This window comes from Scyliorhinus torazame, chromosome 1 (assembly GCF_047496885.1).
Source record: "Scyliorhinus torazame isolate Kashiwa2021f chromosome 1, sScyTor2.1, whole genome shotgun sequence".
Classification (NCBI taxonomy): Eukaryota; Metazoa; Chordata; class Chondrichthyes; order Carcharhiniformes; family Scyliorhinidae; genus Scyliorhinus; species Scyliorhinus torazame.
Genome location: NC_092707.1, coordinates 175,244,268 through 175,261,463, shown reverse-complemented (window position 1 = coordinate 175,261,463; position 17,196 = coordinate 175,244,268). Strand labels below are relative to the sequence as shown.

General features: G+C 46.1%; 1 protein-coding gene across 28 annotated transcripts in view; it reads left to right on the top strand.

Moving 5' to 3' along the window:
* macf1a (microtubule actin crosslinking factor 1a) overlaps nucleotides 1-17,196 on the top strand; it is a 999,246-nt gene that overhangs the window by 729,422 nt on the left and 252,628 nt on the right. For all 28 annotated transcript variants that reach the window (XM_072501197.1, XM_072501201.1, XM_072501190.1 and 25 more), the window contains 3 exons: nucleotides 515-743; nucleotides 1,019-1,335; nucleotides 13,513-13,689. In XM_072501197.1, the coding sequence (XP_072357298.1) occupies nucleotides 515-743; nucleotides 1,019-1,335; nucleotides 13,513-13,689 (723 nt within the window). The remainder of the gene's footprint in view (nucleotides 1-514; nucleotides 744-1,018; nucleotides 1,336-13,512; nucleotides 13,690-17,196) is intronic.

Sequence of the window (17,196 nt, the reverse complement as noted above, 5' to 3'; positions counted from 1 at the left end):
TCCAAAGTCACTTTGTTTTTTGTCTGGACTAGATCATTTACTAAATTTTAGTAAATCAGGAGGACTTGGATATTTCAATTGATCTTGGACTAAAGAAAAGACTTAGAACATAGAACATATTACATAGAACATACAGTGCAGAAGGAGGCCATTTGGTCCATCGAGTCTGCACTGACCCACTTAAGCTCTCACTTCCACCCTATCCCCATAACCCAAAATCCCTCCTAACCTTTTTGGTCACTATGGGCAATTTATCATTGCCAATCCACCTAACCTACACGTCTTTGGACTGTGGGAGGAAACCGGAGCACCCGGAGGAAACCCACGCACACACTGGGAGAACGTGCAGACTCCACACAGATAATGACCCAGTGGGGAATTAAACCTGGGACCCAGGCCCTGTGAAGCCACAGTGCTAGCCACTTGTGCCGCCCAAATCCCTTAGATAAATTTAGGATAATGAAAATTACCTTTTTTTATTTTGTCACATGATTACATTTTTAAAAATCTTCAGATCCGTCATGAAAAGCTGTTATCACAACAGCAAGCTTGCCTATTGGCAACACAGTCGGCTCAGTCCTTCCTGGACAAGCACGGCCATAACCTTTCGCCAGAAGAGAAAGAGCGACTGCAGAATAACCTGAATGAGCTGAAGCTACAGTACGAGACCGCACTTTTGCAGGCAGAAACTCAACTGAAACATGTTCAGGCCCTACAGGAAGAACTCCAAAAATTTCTAAAAGGTGAGTGAAAGAATCACTTTGTTTTCCAAATTTCAAGCAAGTGCATGTTCCGTGAGCTGAAAAGAATTGTGAATAAAATTACATGTAGCACTGGTTTTGAGTAGCATGATTTGGAATTGGCTCAAGTAATTATTCTAGGGCATAAAAACATTTCAATAATTTGGGATTTTTTGCTGGTCTCCCATTCTCAAAAACATCAATAGGGATTTATTACAGCAGCATTATTTAATGACCATCTTTATTATTTGATAATGTTAAATCTTTTTTAAAAACAGACCATGGTGAATTTGAGGCCTGGTTACTCCAATCTGAAAGTGAGCTTGAAGAGATAAAAGCTGGAGAAATGGACACCGATTCATTACAAATCAAACTGCAGAGACAGAAGAGTTTCTCTGAGGATATAATTTCTCATAAAGGGGATCTAAGATATGTCACAATCTCTGGACAAAAGGTGCTGGACACCGCAAATGCCTTTGCTAAAACCAATGCAAATGAAAATTTTAAGACCCCAATTGATCCCTATGCTACCAGCGCACTCGTGAAGGACAAGTTGGAAGATGCCAAAAATCGTTTTAGCACACTTCATTCAAAAGTAAGACATTTTCATTTTCTATATGTAAAGGTTTGATTGTATTTTTTTTTTTTTATTAAATATTTTATTGAAAATTTTTGGTCAACCAACACAGTACATTGTGCATCCTTTACACAATATTATAACAACACAAATAACAATGACCTATTTTATAAACAAAAAATGAATAAATAATAAATAACAAAAATGAAAACTAGCCCTAATTGACAACTGCCTTGTCACAAGTAACACTCTCCAAAAATATAATTTAACAGTCCAATATATAATTATCTGTAGCAACGACCTATACATACTATACAGTATATATTAACAACCCTGAGAGTCCTTCTGGTTCCTCCTCTCCCCCCCCCCCCCCCCCCCCCGATCCTGGGCTGCTGCTGCTGCTGCCTTTTTCCCATTCCGTCTATCTTTCTGCGAGTTATTCGACGAACGGTTGCCACCGCCTGGTGAACCCTTGAGCCGACCCCCTTCGGACGAACTTAATCCGCTCTAGCTTTATAAACCCCGCCATGTCATTTATCCAGGTCTCCACCCCCGGGGGCTTGGCTTCTTTCCACATTAGCAATATCCTGCGCCGGGCTACTAGGGACGCAAAGGCCAAAACATCGGCCTCTCTCGCCTCCTGCACTCCCAGCTCTTGTGCAACCCCAAATATAGCCAACCCCCAGCTTGGTTCGACCCGGACTCCTACTACTTTTGAAAGCACCTTTGTCACCCCCATCCAAAACCCCTGTAGTGCCGGGCATGACCAAAACATATGGGTATGATTCGCTGGGCTTCTCGAGCACCTCGCACACCTATCCTCCACCCCAAAAAATTTACTGAGCCGTGCTCCAGTCATATGTGCCCTGTGTAATACCTTAAACTGAATCAGGCTTAGCCTGGCACACGAGGACGACGAGTTTACCCTGCTTAGGGCATCTGCCCACAGCCCCTCCTCGATCTCCTCCCCCAGCTCTTCTTCCCATTTCCCTTTTAGTTCATCTACCATAGTCCCCCCTTCGTCCCTCATTTCCCTATATATATCTGACACCTTACCATCCCCCACCCATGTCTTTGAGATCACTCTGTCCTGCACCTCTTGTGTCGGGAGCTGCGGGAATTCCCTCACCTGTTGCCTCGCAAAAGCCCTCAGTTGCATATACCTGAATGCATTCCCTTGGGGCAACCCATATTTCTCGGTCAGCGCTCCCAGACTCGCGAACTTCCCATCCACAAACAGATTTTTCAGTTGCGTTATTCCTGCTCTTTGCCACATTCCATATCCCCCATCCATTCCCCCCGGGGCAAACCTATGGTTGTTTCTTATCGGGGACCCCCCCAAGGCTCCAGTCTTTCCCCTATGCCGTCTCCACTGTCCCCAAATCTTCAGTGTAGCCACCACCACCGGGCTTGTGGTGTAGTTCCTCGGTGAGAACGGCAATGGGGCTGTCACCATAGCCTGTAGGCTAGTCCCCCTACAGGACGCCCTCTCTAATCTCTTCCACGCCGCTCCCTCCTCCTCTCCCATCCACTTACTCACCATTGAAATATTAGCGGCCCAATAATACTCACTTAGGCTCGGTAGTGCCAGCCCCCCCCTATCCCTGCTACGCTGTAAGAATCCCTTCCTCACTCTCGGGGTCTTCCCGGCCCACACAAAACCCATGATGCTCTTTTCGATCCTTTTAAAAAAAGCCTTCGTGATCACCACCGGGAGGCACTGAAACACAAAGAGGAATCTCGGGAGGACCACCATCTTAACCGCCTGCACCCTCCCTGCCATTAACAGGGATACCATATCCCATCTCTTGAAATCCTCCTCCATCTGTTCCACCAACCGCGTTAAATTTAACCTATGCAATGTGCCCCAATTCTTAGCTATCTGGATCCCCAGGTAACGAAAGTCCCTTGTTACCTTCCTCAACGGTAGGTCCTCTATTTCTCTACTCTGCTCCCCTGGATGCACCACAAACAACTCACTTTTCCCCATGTTCAATTTATACCCTGAAAAATCCCCAAACTCCCCAAGTATCCGCATTATTTCTGGCATCCCCTCCGCCGGGTCCGCCACGTATAGTAGCAAATCGTCCGCATACAAAGATACCCGGTGCTCTTCTCCTCCCCTAAGTACTCCCCTCCACTTCTTGGAACCCCTCAACGCTATCGCCAGGGGCTCAATCGCCAGTGCAAACAATAATGGGGACAGAGGGCATCCCTGCCTTGTCCCTCTATGGAGCCGAAAATATGCAGATCCCCGTCCATTCGTGACCACGCTCGCCACTGGGGCCCTATACAACAGCTGCACCCATCTAACATACCCCTCTCCAAAACCAAATCTCCTCAACACCTCCCACAAATAATCCCACTCCACTCTATCAAATGCTTTCTCGGCATCCATCGCCACTACTATCTCCGTTTCTCCCTCTGGTGAGGCCATCATCATTACCCCTAACAACCTCCGTATATTCGTGTTCAGCTGTCTCCCCTTCACAAACCCAGTTTGGTCCTCGTGGACCACCCCCGGGACACATTCCTCTATTCTCATTGCCATTACCTTGGCCAGGACCTTGGCATCTACATTTAGGAGGGAAATAGGTCTATAGGACCCGCATTGTAGCGGGTCCTTTTCCTTCTTTAGGAGAAGCGATATCGTTGCTTCAGACATAGTCGGGGGCAGTTGTCCCCTTTCCTTTGCCTCATTAAAGGTCCTCGTCAGTACCGGGGCGAGCAAGTCCACATATTTTCTATAGAATTCGACTGGGAATCCATCCGGTCCCGGGGCCTTTCCCGCCTGCATGCTCCTAATTCCTTTCACCACTTCTTCTACCTCGATCTGTGCTCCCAGTCCCACCCTTTCCTGCTCTTCCACCTTGGGAAATTCCAGCCGATCCAAGAAGCCCATCATTCTCTCCCTCCCATCCGGGGGTTGAGCTTCATATAATTTTTTATAAAATGTCTTGAACACTCCATTCACTCTCTCCGCTCCCCGCTCCATCTCTCCTTCCTCATCCCTCACTCCCCCTATTTCCCTCGCTGCTCCCCTTTTCCTCACTTGGTGTGCCAGCAACCTGCTCGCCTTCTCCCCATATTCGTACTGTACACCCTGTGCCTTCCTCCATTGTGCCTCTGCAGTGCCTGTAGTCAGCAAGTCAAATTCTACATGTAGCCTTTGCCTTTCCCTGTACAGTCCCTCCTCCGGTGCTTCCGCATATTGTCTGTCCACCCTCAAAAGTTCTTGCAGCAACCGCTCCCGTTCCTTACTCTCCTGCTTCCCTTTATGTGCCCTTATTGATATCAGCTCCCCTCTAACCACCGCCTTCAACGCCTCCCAGACCACTCCCACCTGGACCTCCCCATTATCATTGAGTTCCAAGTACTTTTCAATGCACCCCCTCACCCTTAGACACACCCCCTCATCTGCCATTAGTCCCATCTCCATTCTCCAGGGTGGGTGCCCTCCTGTTTCCTCCCCTATCTCCAAGTCCACCCAGTGTGGAGCGTGATCCGAAATGGCTATAGCCGTATACTCCGTTCCCCTCACCTTCGGGATCAATGCCCTACCCAGCACAAAAAAGTCTATTCGCGAGTAGACTTTATGGACATAGGAGAAAAACGAGAACTCCTTACTCCTAGGTCTGCTAAATCTCCACGGGTCTACACCTCCCATCTGCTCCATAAAATCTTTAAGTAACTTGGCTGCTGCTGGCCTCCTTCCAGTCCTGGACTTCGACCTATCCAGCCCTGGTTCCAACACCGTATTAAAATCTCCCCCCATTATCAGCTTTCCCATCTCTAGGTCCGGAATGCGTCCTAGCATCCGCCTCATAAAATTGGCATCATCCCAGTTCGGGGCATATACGTTTACCAAAACCACCGTCTCCCCCTGCCACTCACCATCACGTATCTGCCCCCGTTATCCGCCACTATAGTCTTTGCCTCGAACATTACCCGCTTCCCCACTAGTATAGCCACCTGCCCCACCCATCCTTTGCGTAGCCTAACCTGGTCTATCAGTTTCAGGTGCGTTTCCTGTAACATAACCACATCTGCCTTAAGTTTCTTAAGGTATGCGAGTACCCGTGCCCTCTTTATCGGCCCGTTCAGCCCTCTCACGTTCCACGTGATCAGCCGAGTTGGGGGGCTTCCTACCCCCCCCCCCCCTTGTCGATTAGCCATCACCTTTTTCCAGCTCCTCACCCGGTTCCCACGCAGCTGTATCTCCCCCAGGCGGTGCCCCCCCGCCCATCCTCTCCCATACCAGCTCCCACCCCCCGCCCCGCTAGATCCCCCGCTAGCGTGATTACTCCCCCCATGTTGCTCCCAGAAGTCAGCAAACTCTGGCTGACCTCGGCTTCCCCCCGTGACCTCGGCTCGCACCGTGCGACGCCCCCTCCTTCCTGCTTCTCTATTCCCGCCATGATTATCATAGCGCGGGAACTAAGCCCGCTCTTCTCCCTTGGCCCCGCCCCCAATGGCCAACGCCCCATCTCCTCCACCTCCCCTCCTCCCCCCATCACCACCTGTGGGAGAGAGAAAAGTTACCACATCGCAGGATTAGTATATAAAACCCCTCTTTGCCCCCCACATTCGCCCCACCACTTTGTTCGAACGTTCTTTTTAATAACCCGCTCATTCCAGTTTTTCTTCCACAATAAAAGTCCACGCTTCATCCGCCGTCTCAAAGTAGTGGTGCCTCCCTCGATATGTGACCCACAGTCTTGCCGGTTGCAGCATTCCAAATTTTATCTTCTTTTCATGAAGCACCGCCTTGGCCCGATTAAAGCTCGCCCTCCTTCTCGCCACCTCCGCACTCCAGTCTTGATAAACGCGGATCACCGCGTTCTCCCATTTACTGCTCCGAGTTTTCTTCGCCCGTCTAAGGACCATTTCTCTATCCTTAAAACGGAGGAATCTCACCACTATGGCTCTGGGAATTTCTCCTGCTCTCGGTCCTCGCGCCATCACTCGGTATGCTCCCTCCACCTCCAATGGACCCGCCGGGGCCTCCGCTCCCATTAACGAGTGCAGCATCGTGCTCACATATGCCCCGACGTCCGCTCCCTCCACACCTTCAGGAAGACCAAGAATCCTCAGGTTGTTCCTCCTTGCGTTGTTTTCCAGTGCCTCCAACCTTTCCACACATCGTTTCTGATGTGCCTCCTGCGTCTCCGTCTTCACCACCAGGCCCTGTATATCGTCCTCATTCTCGGCTGCCTTTGCCTTCACGACTCGAAGCTCCCGCTCCTGGGTCTTTTGTTCCTCCTTTAGCCCTTCGATCGCCTGTAGTATCGGGGCCAACAGCTCTTTCTTCATTTCCTTTTTGATCTCTTCCACACAGCATTTCAAGAACTCTTGTTGTTCTGGGCCCCATGTTAAACTGCCACCTTCCGACGCCATCTTGGTTTTTGCTTGCCTTCCTTGCCGCTGTTCTAAAGGATCCACTGCAATCTGGCCACTCTCTCCTCCTTTTTCCATCCGTATCCAGGGGGGATTCCCTTCTGGTTTACCGCACAGTGTTTTTAGCCGTCAAAATTGCCGTTGGGGCTCCTATCAAGAGCCCAAAAGTCCGCTTCACAGGGAGCTGCCGAAACGTGCGACTCAGCTGGTCATCGCCGCACCCGGAACGTTTGATTGTATTTTAAACTATTGTATTTAAAACGTATTTTAAGATTCCAATAAACCCCAAGCGCAATCAGTTTGTATATGAGGTTAGACACAGGTAGTGAATGTCTTGGTCTACTATGTGATCTGATTTGTTAATTATTTTGTAAATAATAGCATGGGACACAATAAACACTATTTAAAAGGCTGCCCATTGTCACCCTCTTAAGTGATCCAACTCATTTCAATTAGGCACAGACCACTGCAGCAAATAATAGCAACCTAGTACATAAGATCTAACTTCCTGAGAACCATAATTGTGCAAGATTCAACCTCAAAGGAATTAATGACAGAACTGATTATGTTCAACATAGTGAGGCAATTGTTGAACCTCTGATCACTCGATTTGAAAATTTGACAATTCGGCTTTTTGCGGGGTCTTTGTATTTTCTGCCATGTAAATCAAAATAATTGTTTTTTTCCCCCCTTTTTACAATAAGAGCTGGTTGATGGAGTGGAATGGAACACTTTCCACTCTGGGCAAGCATCGTTAACATTAAGTGCTCCCAACTCAGGCACAGCACAGGTTGGGCGCAGAGTAACGTTTGTTTCTTTGTGCTGTCAAAAGAACCACCCTAAAAGACCATCTATTTTAACCTTGGTTTCTTCCCTATTCCTTTTAGCTGTAATAATGGAATGATTATTTCTTGGTAGGTTAGGTTCAAATTCCAACACCTGCCATGGTGGAATTTGAACCCATATTCTCAGCATATTAGCCTGGGTCTCTGGATTACTAGTCCAATGGCATTACTACTCTGCCCACCACCTTCCCCAACCAAACCTGAATATGTCCTTCATGAGGAGTTAAGGAGAAGGCATCTCTTTTCAGTTTAGTGTGTATGAGTCAAGCTTTTCCATTTAATCGTTTAATCAGTTAATTGCTAAGGCAGAGTTTTGAAAATATTCAACCCCCTTTTTCCCCACCGGAATTTTCAGGTGAGGTGAATCAGTGGTGAATACTCGCTGAGCAAAGACCCTTTCATCCTTCCCAAGAAGTCAAGATTATGGAACCCCTTTCTTTCTTTGGTCTTGCTTTCCACAATTTACAAACTTTTAAACTCAATTATTTTTAGATTCATCATATTGGATAGGAGATACATAAATGGTTGGTAGTAATATAAAGCAGAAAAGAGGCATCCTATATTACTGGGTGAAGTAAGGATGGAAAGTTATGGAGGTTTTGGCCATAACTTTCCAATCCTCCTTTCATATGGTGACAGAGGACTAGAGGATTGCAAATGTTATCCCCATGCCCAAAAGGGGGGAGAGGGATAATTCCAGCAGGTATAGGTCAGTCTTGTGTCAACAGTGGGAAAACGTAATCTTCGGGATAAGCTAATTGGCATTTGAAAATGGATTGGCTATTAAATGAAAGTCAGCCTAAATAGAGAGAAAAGCATGTAGGGCAGAATTTTCCAATCCTGTCAGTGACCAATTTCGTGGCAGGCAAGAGCGGATAATTTGGAGACCAGCCAAGAGCAGAAATCCTATCGGTGGGACGAAATTTGGAATTTTCCCCACCCCGTTTTCATGGTGGCTGATGGTGGATCGGGTTTCCGTCTGCTCCATGTTGGGAACACTATTTTAATGCATTACCATGTCATGAATACTCAATAAAAACGCTACTCACCAGAATCACATTCCCACTCCCAATTACATGCCACGACAGTGGGAAATTAGAATGGTCTAAACCACGACCGGAAACAAGCGGCATGCAGCTGTCTGCCCTCACTTCACTTGTGACTTTGAGGCAAGTGCCATATTTAAAGCCTATCTGCAACAGCGCTACTCCGGTTTCTCAGCAATACTCCAGGAGATCAATACTCTGTGTGTGCTGCAGGTCTCGGGTAGGGCTATGCTCTTAAATAGAGATCAGCATTGTGACCGAGGGGTTGGCTGGACTGGTAACAGGGGGAAGAATGACTGAGATATGGAGGTCAATGGGGTATGATGGGGTTTGGGGTGGGGGGGACGGGGAACACTGCATACCTCACAGTCCACAACAGATAAGCATACCAAGGAGATGACAGATGCCCTCTATGGTAAGGCTGATCAGTGCGAAGTTTACACTCTTAAAGAATCTAGCCAGGCTGCTAGATTTCTGGGGTTTGCATCTAATTCGGGCTTCCCTACAATAGACAGTTCAATCGATTGCAAAGCATGTGGCTTTGAGAGCTCCATGGGAGCAGATTTGGACATTCAGAATTATTCCTCTGTGTACCCAAACAGGGGCCGGAGTGTGGTGACGAGGAGATTTTCACAGTAACTTTATTGCAGTATTAATGTAAGCCTACTTGTGACAATAATAAAGATTATTATTATGTTTATTAACAGGAAAGGGTTTCACTCTATCAATGTTCAACTGGTGCGTGATCCTCAGAAGCACATCATGTACATTTGTGACAGGTTCCCTGGGAGTTCCCATGACTATTACATCCTGAGTCACTCCCAATTATCTCACATATTTGAAGGACCTCAGTGATTACAGGCCTGGCTGCTTGGTGATGAGGGGTTCCTGCTCAAATAGTGGTTCATGACATTTGTGCATCCTACTCCAAGGAGAGCTATAACGCGGCACCATAGCTCTACACAATCCATCATTGAGCAGACCATTGGCATCCTGAAGATGCACTTCCGATGTTTGAACTACTCCGATGGGGCTCTACAGTACTCTCCACAGATGATGTCCCTTCACAGCCTGGTTCTTCAAAGGGGGGATCCCTTGCCAGAGGGATACATGGAGGAAACCGAGAGCTCCTCAGATGTTGAAGAGCAGGAAGGACAAGAACCTGAAGAGGAAGATGAAGGTTAGCTTCCATGTGAGGATGCCATCGAAGAAACAGGACATACAAGCCGTGCCCATGCCACATTGAAAGCCTCAAGACTCCTGGATTGCAATTGGACACGGTCGTATTCTTCTGTCCCTTACTGCATGCCAGTGTCACTGATTGTAAAGGCCTTTCAGTGCATTGAGAACAAATTCATCATTTGGACTTGCACCACAGTAGCACAAGTGATTTGCACTGTAGCTTCACAGCGCCAGGGTCCCAGGTTCGATTCCCTGCTGGGTCACTGTCTGTGTGGAGTCTGTACGTTCTCCGTGTCTGCATGGGTTTCCTCCGGGTTCCTCCCACAGTCCAAAGACGTGCAGGTTAGGTGGATTGGCCATGTTAAATTGCCCTTAGTGACCAAAAAAGGTTAGGGGAGGTTATTGGGTTACGGAGATAGGGTGGAAGTGAGGGCTTAAGTGGGTCGGTGCAGACTCGATGGGCCAAATGGCCTCCTTCTGCACTGTATGTTCTATGCTCTAACCTCATGATTCAGCACACCCTAATCTTTGGAAAAGTCAGTGGTGAACTCTGTATTCATGTGCCCGGGGAAATGAAAGTTGGCACAACAGTGCAAACGTTGCATCAAAGGACTTGATGCAGTCATCACCACCTTAATAAGAAACCTTTATTGGACACTGAGATGTGCACATGGTTTGGTTGGAGAGACCATCATGTCTGCAGGTCTTGTGTTTTGGTACCACCAATGAAGACAGTCTTCTCATTTTGAGAGATGATTACAGCTAACCCTCCAAAGCTATTGAGCATGCCTAACTTCATGTTGTCTTGTAAGGAGTCAAAGTCATTATCGCATTTGCAAACACTTCCAGTAAGAAATGCATCTCGCTGACATAACACAAGGATCAAGTAACTATCGTGACTCAGCTAAACATCACATGAATGTGAGGCTCACAAAGGGAGCGATCATGTGGAAACATGGCTCACTCGCACAATAAGTGAGATGCATATGCACAATGCTTTCAAATGACAAGACCATTCTCATGGGCAACAAATGTATTTACAAAGGTGCATGAAATATACAGTGATTTAATCTCTGTGACCCAGAAGTTTCATTTTTCTAACACTACAGCTACTTCTTGGTGAATCCCCAATGCCTGTTGACTGCTATGCACTGTTTTCTTTGATGGGCCTCTAGAGGGCCTACATCTGGAGGCGATTGATTGGTTGGGCACTCTTGGAGTCACCTAGGGGGATGGCCCTGGTGTCCAGTTGCTGGCCCTTCTCTCTATGTGCGCCTGAAGGGCCCTGCCTGACTCTCTGAGAAGAAGAGTCTACTGGAAGAGGTAAAGGTGCCACCCCCACCTAATTATTGACGGATCCCACCAATGCCTATAGCAATGGAGTGCAGGTTCAACCACAAATCTAGCAGAATCTGCTGGACCAAGAACTCCCGAGGCAACCGCCACCCTTCCCATGGAAACCTCAAGGCGCTCGAATGTTGAAGCCATGACATCAGACAGAACGCGGACGAGTTCCTCCATCCTTTGTTCTAGTATGTTGACTGCCTCTCCCAATCCAAAATGAATTTCCGCCGCCTGTCGTTGCACTGTGTTAGAAATGGCCACCTTCAGAGGCTCATTATCGGAATTGGACTCAAGAGGGTTCATGATCTCCAGCAACCCTCTCAAGTACCAGAGACTTGGCTGTCACTGCCTCCGGGTGCTGCAGAGACGTGCCAGTGGATTCATCAGAATGTGGCATTTGAATCTAATGTCAATACATGACCCACTGGGATGTGTCTCTCTGCTGGTGAAGGGTGCAGCTGAATGCAGTGATGGGACTTCATCTGATGTACCCTCCTCCTGAGGTGGTCTGGGGGCTGGGGCTTATGGTTGGTCTGGTACTCTGTCAGGGAATGCTGCTGCCTGTAGGAGAGAGAAGATAGATTTAGAGTTCATATGCAAGTAGAATACAACATTGCATGTCACTCACTGTGATTATCAGGATTTGATCCAACTCATGGCGGGCTCATCCATACTTGCTTTCTCTGAGAGGCTTTCATCACAGGGTTGATCATTGTCTACCAACTCGGCAGCATCCTTCTAAAACTGGGACCGCTCCCTGGTTGTCTGCTGTCCCTCCTCCACCTGTCTGCGATACTGCCTTCTGATTGCAGGAAAGCTTGGTATGTATGGGAATAAATTGAATGAAATGTGATGAGGAGAGGTTGGGAAGCATGCATGCCTGATGTGTGTCCTGAATCCTCCCAGGAAGAGCTGCAGGTGGAGTTTATGCAGCATGATAGATGAGATGCTGGTGATGTTAAAGTGCCCATGAGACAATCAGTGCGTTCGATCCATGAGCAGAGTAACACTTTGATGCATTCTGAGAGTATGAGTATGGAGTTAGCTGAAGCTTGACTTACCCTGGCAAAGCAAATGAGGACATTCATGCATGCACTGGATGGTGTCCCTTGGTTGAGTGCCTGACAAGCTGATATCTCTTGCAACCACCTCCCAGGCTGGCGAGGTGAGGCTGGTGGGCCTCGTGAAACCATCCCTCTGGTAAAGGACATGCCAGTGCAAGCGGACTGCATGGATGAGGGCCTCCAGGAAATCATTGCTGAAACTGGGAGCAGCATTTTTCTTCAGTGGAGCCATATCAAGAAGTTTCCTGCACACAGCTAGCCTGCTGCAAGTAATGTGTGCGTTCAGGTGGCATTTAAATATGACTCTTGGACCTTCGACCCCATTAGGTAACAGTGGGGTGGATGCATCAGTGCCCAACCATGTAATTTGGAGAGCTTCTCACCAATGCATAATTAATGAACTTCAGAGTGTGAAATCGGTGCAGTTTTTCCCATCATGCTGCCCAGTGGAAACATGGCACAAAACGGCCACTGCCGTACTTAGTCTCTGGAATGGGAATTTCTGCCCAGTTTCACTAAGTTAATGACCTCTTTGAAGTAACAGAGAGGATTGATGAGGGTGCTGCAGTTGAATTTGTGTATATGGATTTCCAAAAGGCATTTGATAAAATACCAGACAATAGACTTATTTACTAAATCAAAGCCAATGGAATTAAAAGACAGTGACAGCATGCCACAAAATTGGCTATGGGATTTGAAAAGGAGGATCGTAATGTACATTCATTTTTCAGACAACGACTCTTGATAAATATTTGATACACTTGCCTTGGGTATCAAGTGGCATAAGGATCAGTAACCAATGAAGGTAGATTTGAGGTGATAGGCAAAAGAAGGAGAAGTAACTTGAGGAAATACTTCCTTTGCGCAATAAGTCATTGTTTAAACTGGAATGCATTGTCTGAAAGAGTTGTGGAAACAGATTCAATAATAACTTTCAAAGGGGAATTGGAAAGGTAATTGATGGGAGAAAATTGCAAGGCTTATTTGTAAGAGCAGGGAAATGGGACTAATTGGATTGTTCTACTAAACAGACATGGCACAGGTGTGATTGCTTGAAGGTCCTTGTTTTGTCCTGTGTCACTCATTGATTCCATGATCTTTTTATTTTGTCTTTTAATCTCCAGTTCTCTAAGGTGTTGATGCAGGAAACACCTTATGCTGTGTTATGATTGATTGCTTGATCAATAATGCATGGCAATGTATTTTCTTGACATACTTTGGATGATGTCAAGGGTGGGCACTTGTTGAATGAGACAAATCTGACTGCCACCAAAATTGTGGATTTAAACATTCATAAGTTATTTGTTTGGTTCACAGTGCAATAAACTTGGCTCTCATCTGACCAATATGTTGGAGAAATACCAGCATTTCCAAGAGATTGTCAATGGGCTGGATTTGTGGCTAGAGAACACTGAGACAACTGGAGACAAGCTTCTATCTGAAACAATTTCTTCTGATCGGCAAAATCTGCAAACGCAGCTTGAGAGTATCAAGGTAAATCAAATTCACAAAAATGTGTAAAATGCTTTATTTTAAATTATAGGCAAAGCCACGAGTTCTTCAAAATATTTTTAATATGGATCTCAAACAATGAGGGAAATTTTAAACCCCCCGATAAATAGATAGGTTTGGGGTTGGGAGGAGGTTAAAAAGTTTAAAGGCCAAAATAAGAACCCAATCCAGCTCAGGGCCACCCAAATCCAGTTTGAAAGGAGATAGAATTGGCCCATCATCCTAAGAGGTGAGTTGGTGGTTGATACATTTTAATGGAAGTTGATCTCTATTAACCTATGTAAACCCAGTAAAAGGAGTTCAAAAAGTGCCTTTTACGGCACTAGTTTAAGGCCAGGAGAAGCAGAAGTATTTCCGCCAGGTCCAACAATCTAATCTATAAACCACACTCCATCATCTTCACAATCTCCCACTAACAACACCCCCGTGGTCCCAATCATGCCCCTAATCTCCAACTTCCCTCCTAGTCTTTCCCTGGCTCTCCTGTACCCCTAACCCTTCCCAACCACACTGTACCCAGACAAACTACCCACCTCCCCCTGACACCCTGCAAGCCCTACCCCCAACAACCACTCAACCTGCAGTCTTTTTTGGAGATCTTCACCACTCTACAGTCAAGCCTATGAATCAGGCTTGCTTTTGGGTATGGAAACTGTTTAAATGAAAAACATGCATGCTTTGGAGTTAAAATTCCACACTGTGCCTGACTGTTAACATCTCCCCCTTGTTCTAAAACCCTGTCCAAAACATTGTTTTCAATTCATCAAGTACATTCTGAAAATTGCGTTTGGTGTTCTGTTCACTCAAGATGAGATGATATTTTACTGCAGGATGGAGTAAGTATTTTCACATCAGCAGTACGGCATGAGTGACATGAAGACATAGCTCAGGAGTTTCCTTAGCTTCTCCTACTTTGTAGAACCACAGAGTGTGAGAAGCCAGAGGTTATTCATCCCATTAAAGTATCAAGTAAGATGATTTTTGCAATATTGAATGGTAAAAGAGCCATGGTTTCCAGAAATACAGTCCCTTCTATAAGAACAAATCACAAGAGTTGGAAATCATCATAGTGTTAGGGCGGGATTTTCTGGCAGCGAAGGTGGCTCGCCCTTAGCCACCAGCTGGATTTTCTGATCCCACTGATCTCTACAGTGTTTTGTGTGACTTGCACGTCCTGCCGTTGGGGAGCCTGCCAGGCCTGGGGATCGCCTTTGGTAGTGACTGAAACATCCTGTCAGCAGGAAAGGCTGGAATATCTTGCCCTTAATGTTTTCCTTTCTTTCCAGATTCCATTTCTTTGCAGGTTTATCAAGTATAGATGCTTCTTGGTGGGCTCCTGTAGAATTTAACCTTCAAGTGGAGCTCTGAGATTTTGCGAAGAACATATGCTTTTCTGACCTTTGTGCAACATCAGCTTGCATTTACATAGCACCTTTACTGTGTCAGTCACGATATAACAAATTAATTTATCATTATCAAAGTGTTTTAAGACATTTCCGAGATATGATTAGGCGCTATTAAATGCAAGGCAGTGGGTGGGATTCCCCCCACCCTCCGCGGCATGTTTTCCCTTCCAGTCCCACCGATCTCTACATCATGTTTTGTGTCTCGCCAGTCCTGCTGCTGTGTTACGTGCTGGGCAGCACGGTAGCATTGTGGATAGCACAATTGCTTCACAGCTCCAGGGTCCCAGGTTTGATTCCGGCTTGGGTCACTGTCTGTGCGGAGTCTGCACATCCTCCCCATGTGTGCGTGGGTTTCCTCTGGGTGCTCCGGTTTCCTCCCACAGTCCAAAGATGTGCAGGTTAGGTGGATTGGCCATGATAAATTGTTCTTAGTGTCCAAAATTGCCCTTAGTGTTGGGTGGGGTTACTGGGTTATGGGGATAGTGTGGAGGTGTTGACCTTGGGTCTGGTGCTCTTTCCAAGAGCTGGTGCAGACTTGTTGGGCCGAATGGCCTCCTTCTGCACTGTAAATTCTATGATAATCTATGAACGTGCCATGGGGGAGGGGGGGACTTGCCTTTGCTGGGATCGGAAGTGTCGGAAAGACCTGTTCTGTATTTTCTTTCTGGTCGATTACCTTTAATGCCTTTACTGTGGCCTCTATGGGAATTTTGTGGGTGAAATTTTAAAATTCTGACCCGTACTAACTTTAGATTATTCATTAAGTTAATTGTAATTTGACTGTATATAATATGTTAAATGCAAACCATCCAGTTGAAGGATGAGTTGATTTTTTTTCCCCCAGAACCTTTCTTGTGGCAAAATGCAATTCTCATATGTCACGCATCTAATTTTCCATTGCGTTCTTGATGGTTTTAGTGATTAAAGATAGGGCTGTCTCAAGTTATGATGTACATGTTGCCTGTAGCTAAGGGAAGCTGCAACACTGCGAAAAAAAAAAAAAAAATGGATTTAGCTTACTTTTGCTTTATGAAGTAAAGTGCTTGATTTGTTTACTGTGAGAAACTGTTGTAATGTTTTCAAACAAATTGCATTTATGGACTAAACAAAATTTCATATGTTGCATTATTTAACAGTCTTGGATGCTATATCTGGGATGTACTCCTGGATGCTCCAGCAAAATTTCATTTTAGTTTAAGAACCATGTGTATGATTTTGTATCTAAATATTGGTAATATCTTGTACATTTCCTCAATAAATGTGGTTCTTTGAGAAAAGTTTCACTTTTTTTGTAAATTTGGAATGGGTCCTTTTTAATTATAGTAAAGCTGGAGCAATATACAAGCTTGTCAAGATAATTGTGATACCCTATTTTGGAATGTTGTCTGTACATCATCTGTATAAATTACCTGAAGATATTTCCCTAATACATTCTTGCATCTGTAAAACAATTATGACAAATCCAGATTTTCCAACTGGTATTGTAACACTGACAATCAATAACCTGCTTATTTTTTTTAAAGTATTTTTATTCTCCTCCTTTTTCACATTTTCTCCCGAATTTACATCCACCAACAATAAACAATAACCAGCAACAGATATGTCAATCCCCATAACAGTAACAACGCTCCCATCCTCCCACCAACCCCCAAACATCAGCCCGCATGTTTACATAGACAAATGACAAAAAGGAATCAGGGATTACCCATAGTCACTCTTAATATACACAGCCCCCTTCCCCTCCCATCCATCCCCCCCAACTAATGTTCTATATTATCCAGTTCTTGAAAGTGCATAATAAATAGTGCCCATGACTTGTAGAACCCCTCCGAGCTTCCCCTCAGTTCGAACTTAACCTTCTCACGGGTCAAGTATACCAACAGGTCCCCTCACCACGCCAGGGCACTGGGTGGAGAGGCTGCTCTCCATCCCAGCAGGATCCGCATTCGGGCGATCAACAAGGCGAAGGCTATGCCATCTGCCTCCACACCCGTTTCCAACCCTGGCTGGTCTGACATCACGAATATGGTCTCCCGGGGACCCGGGTCCAGTTTCACGCGCACCACCTTGGAAATTACCCTAA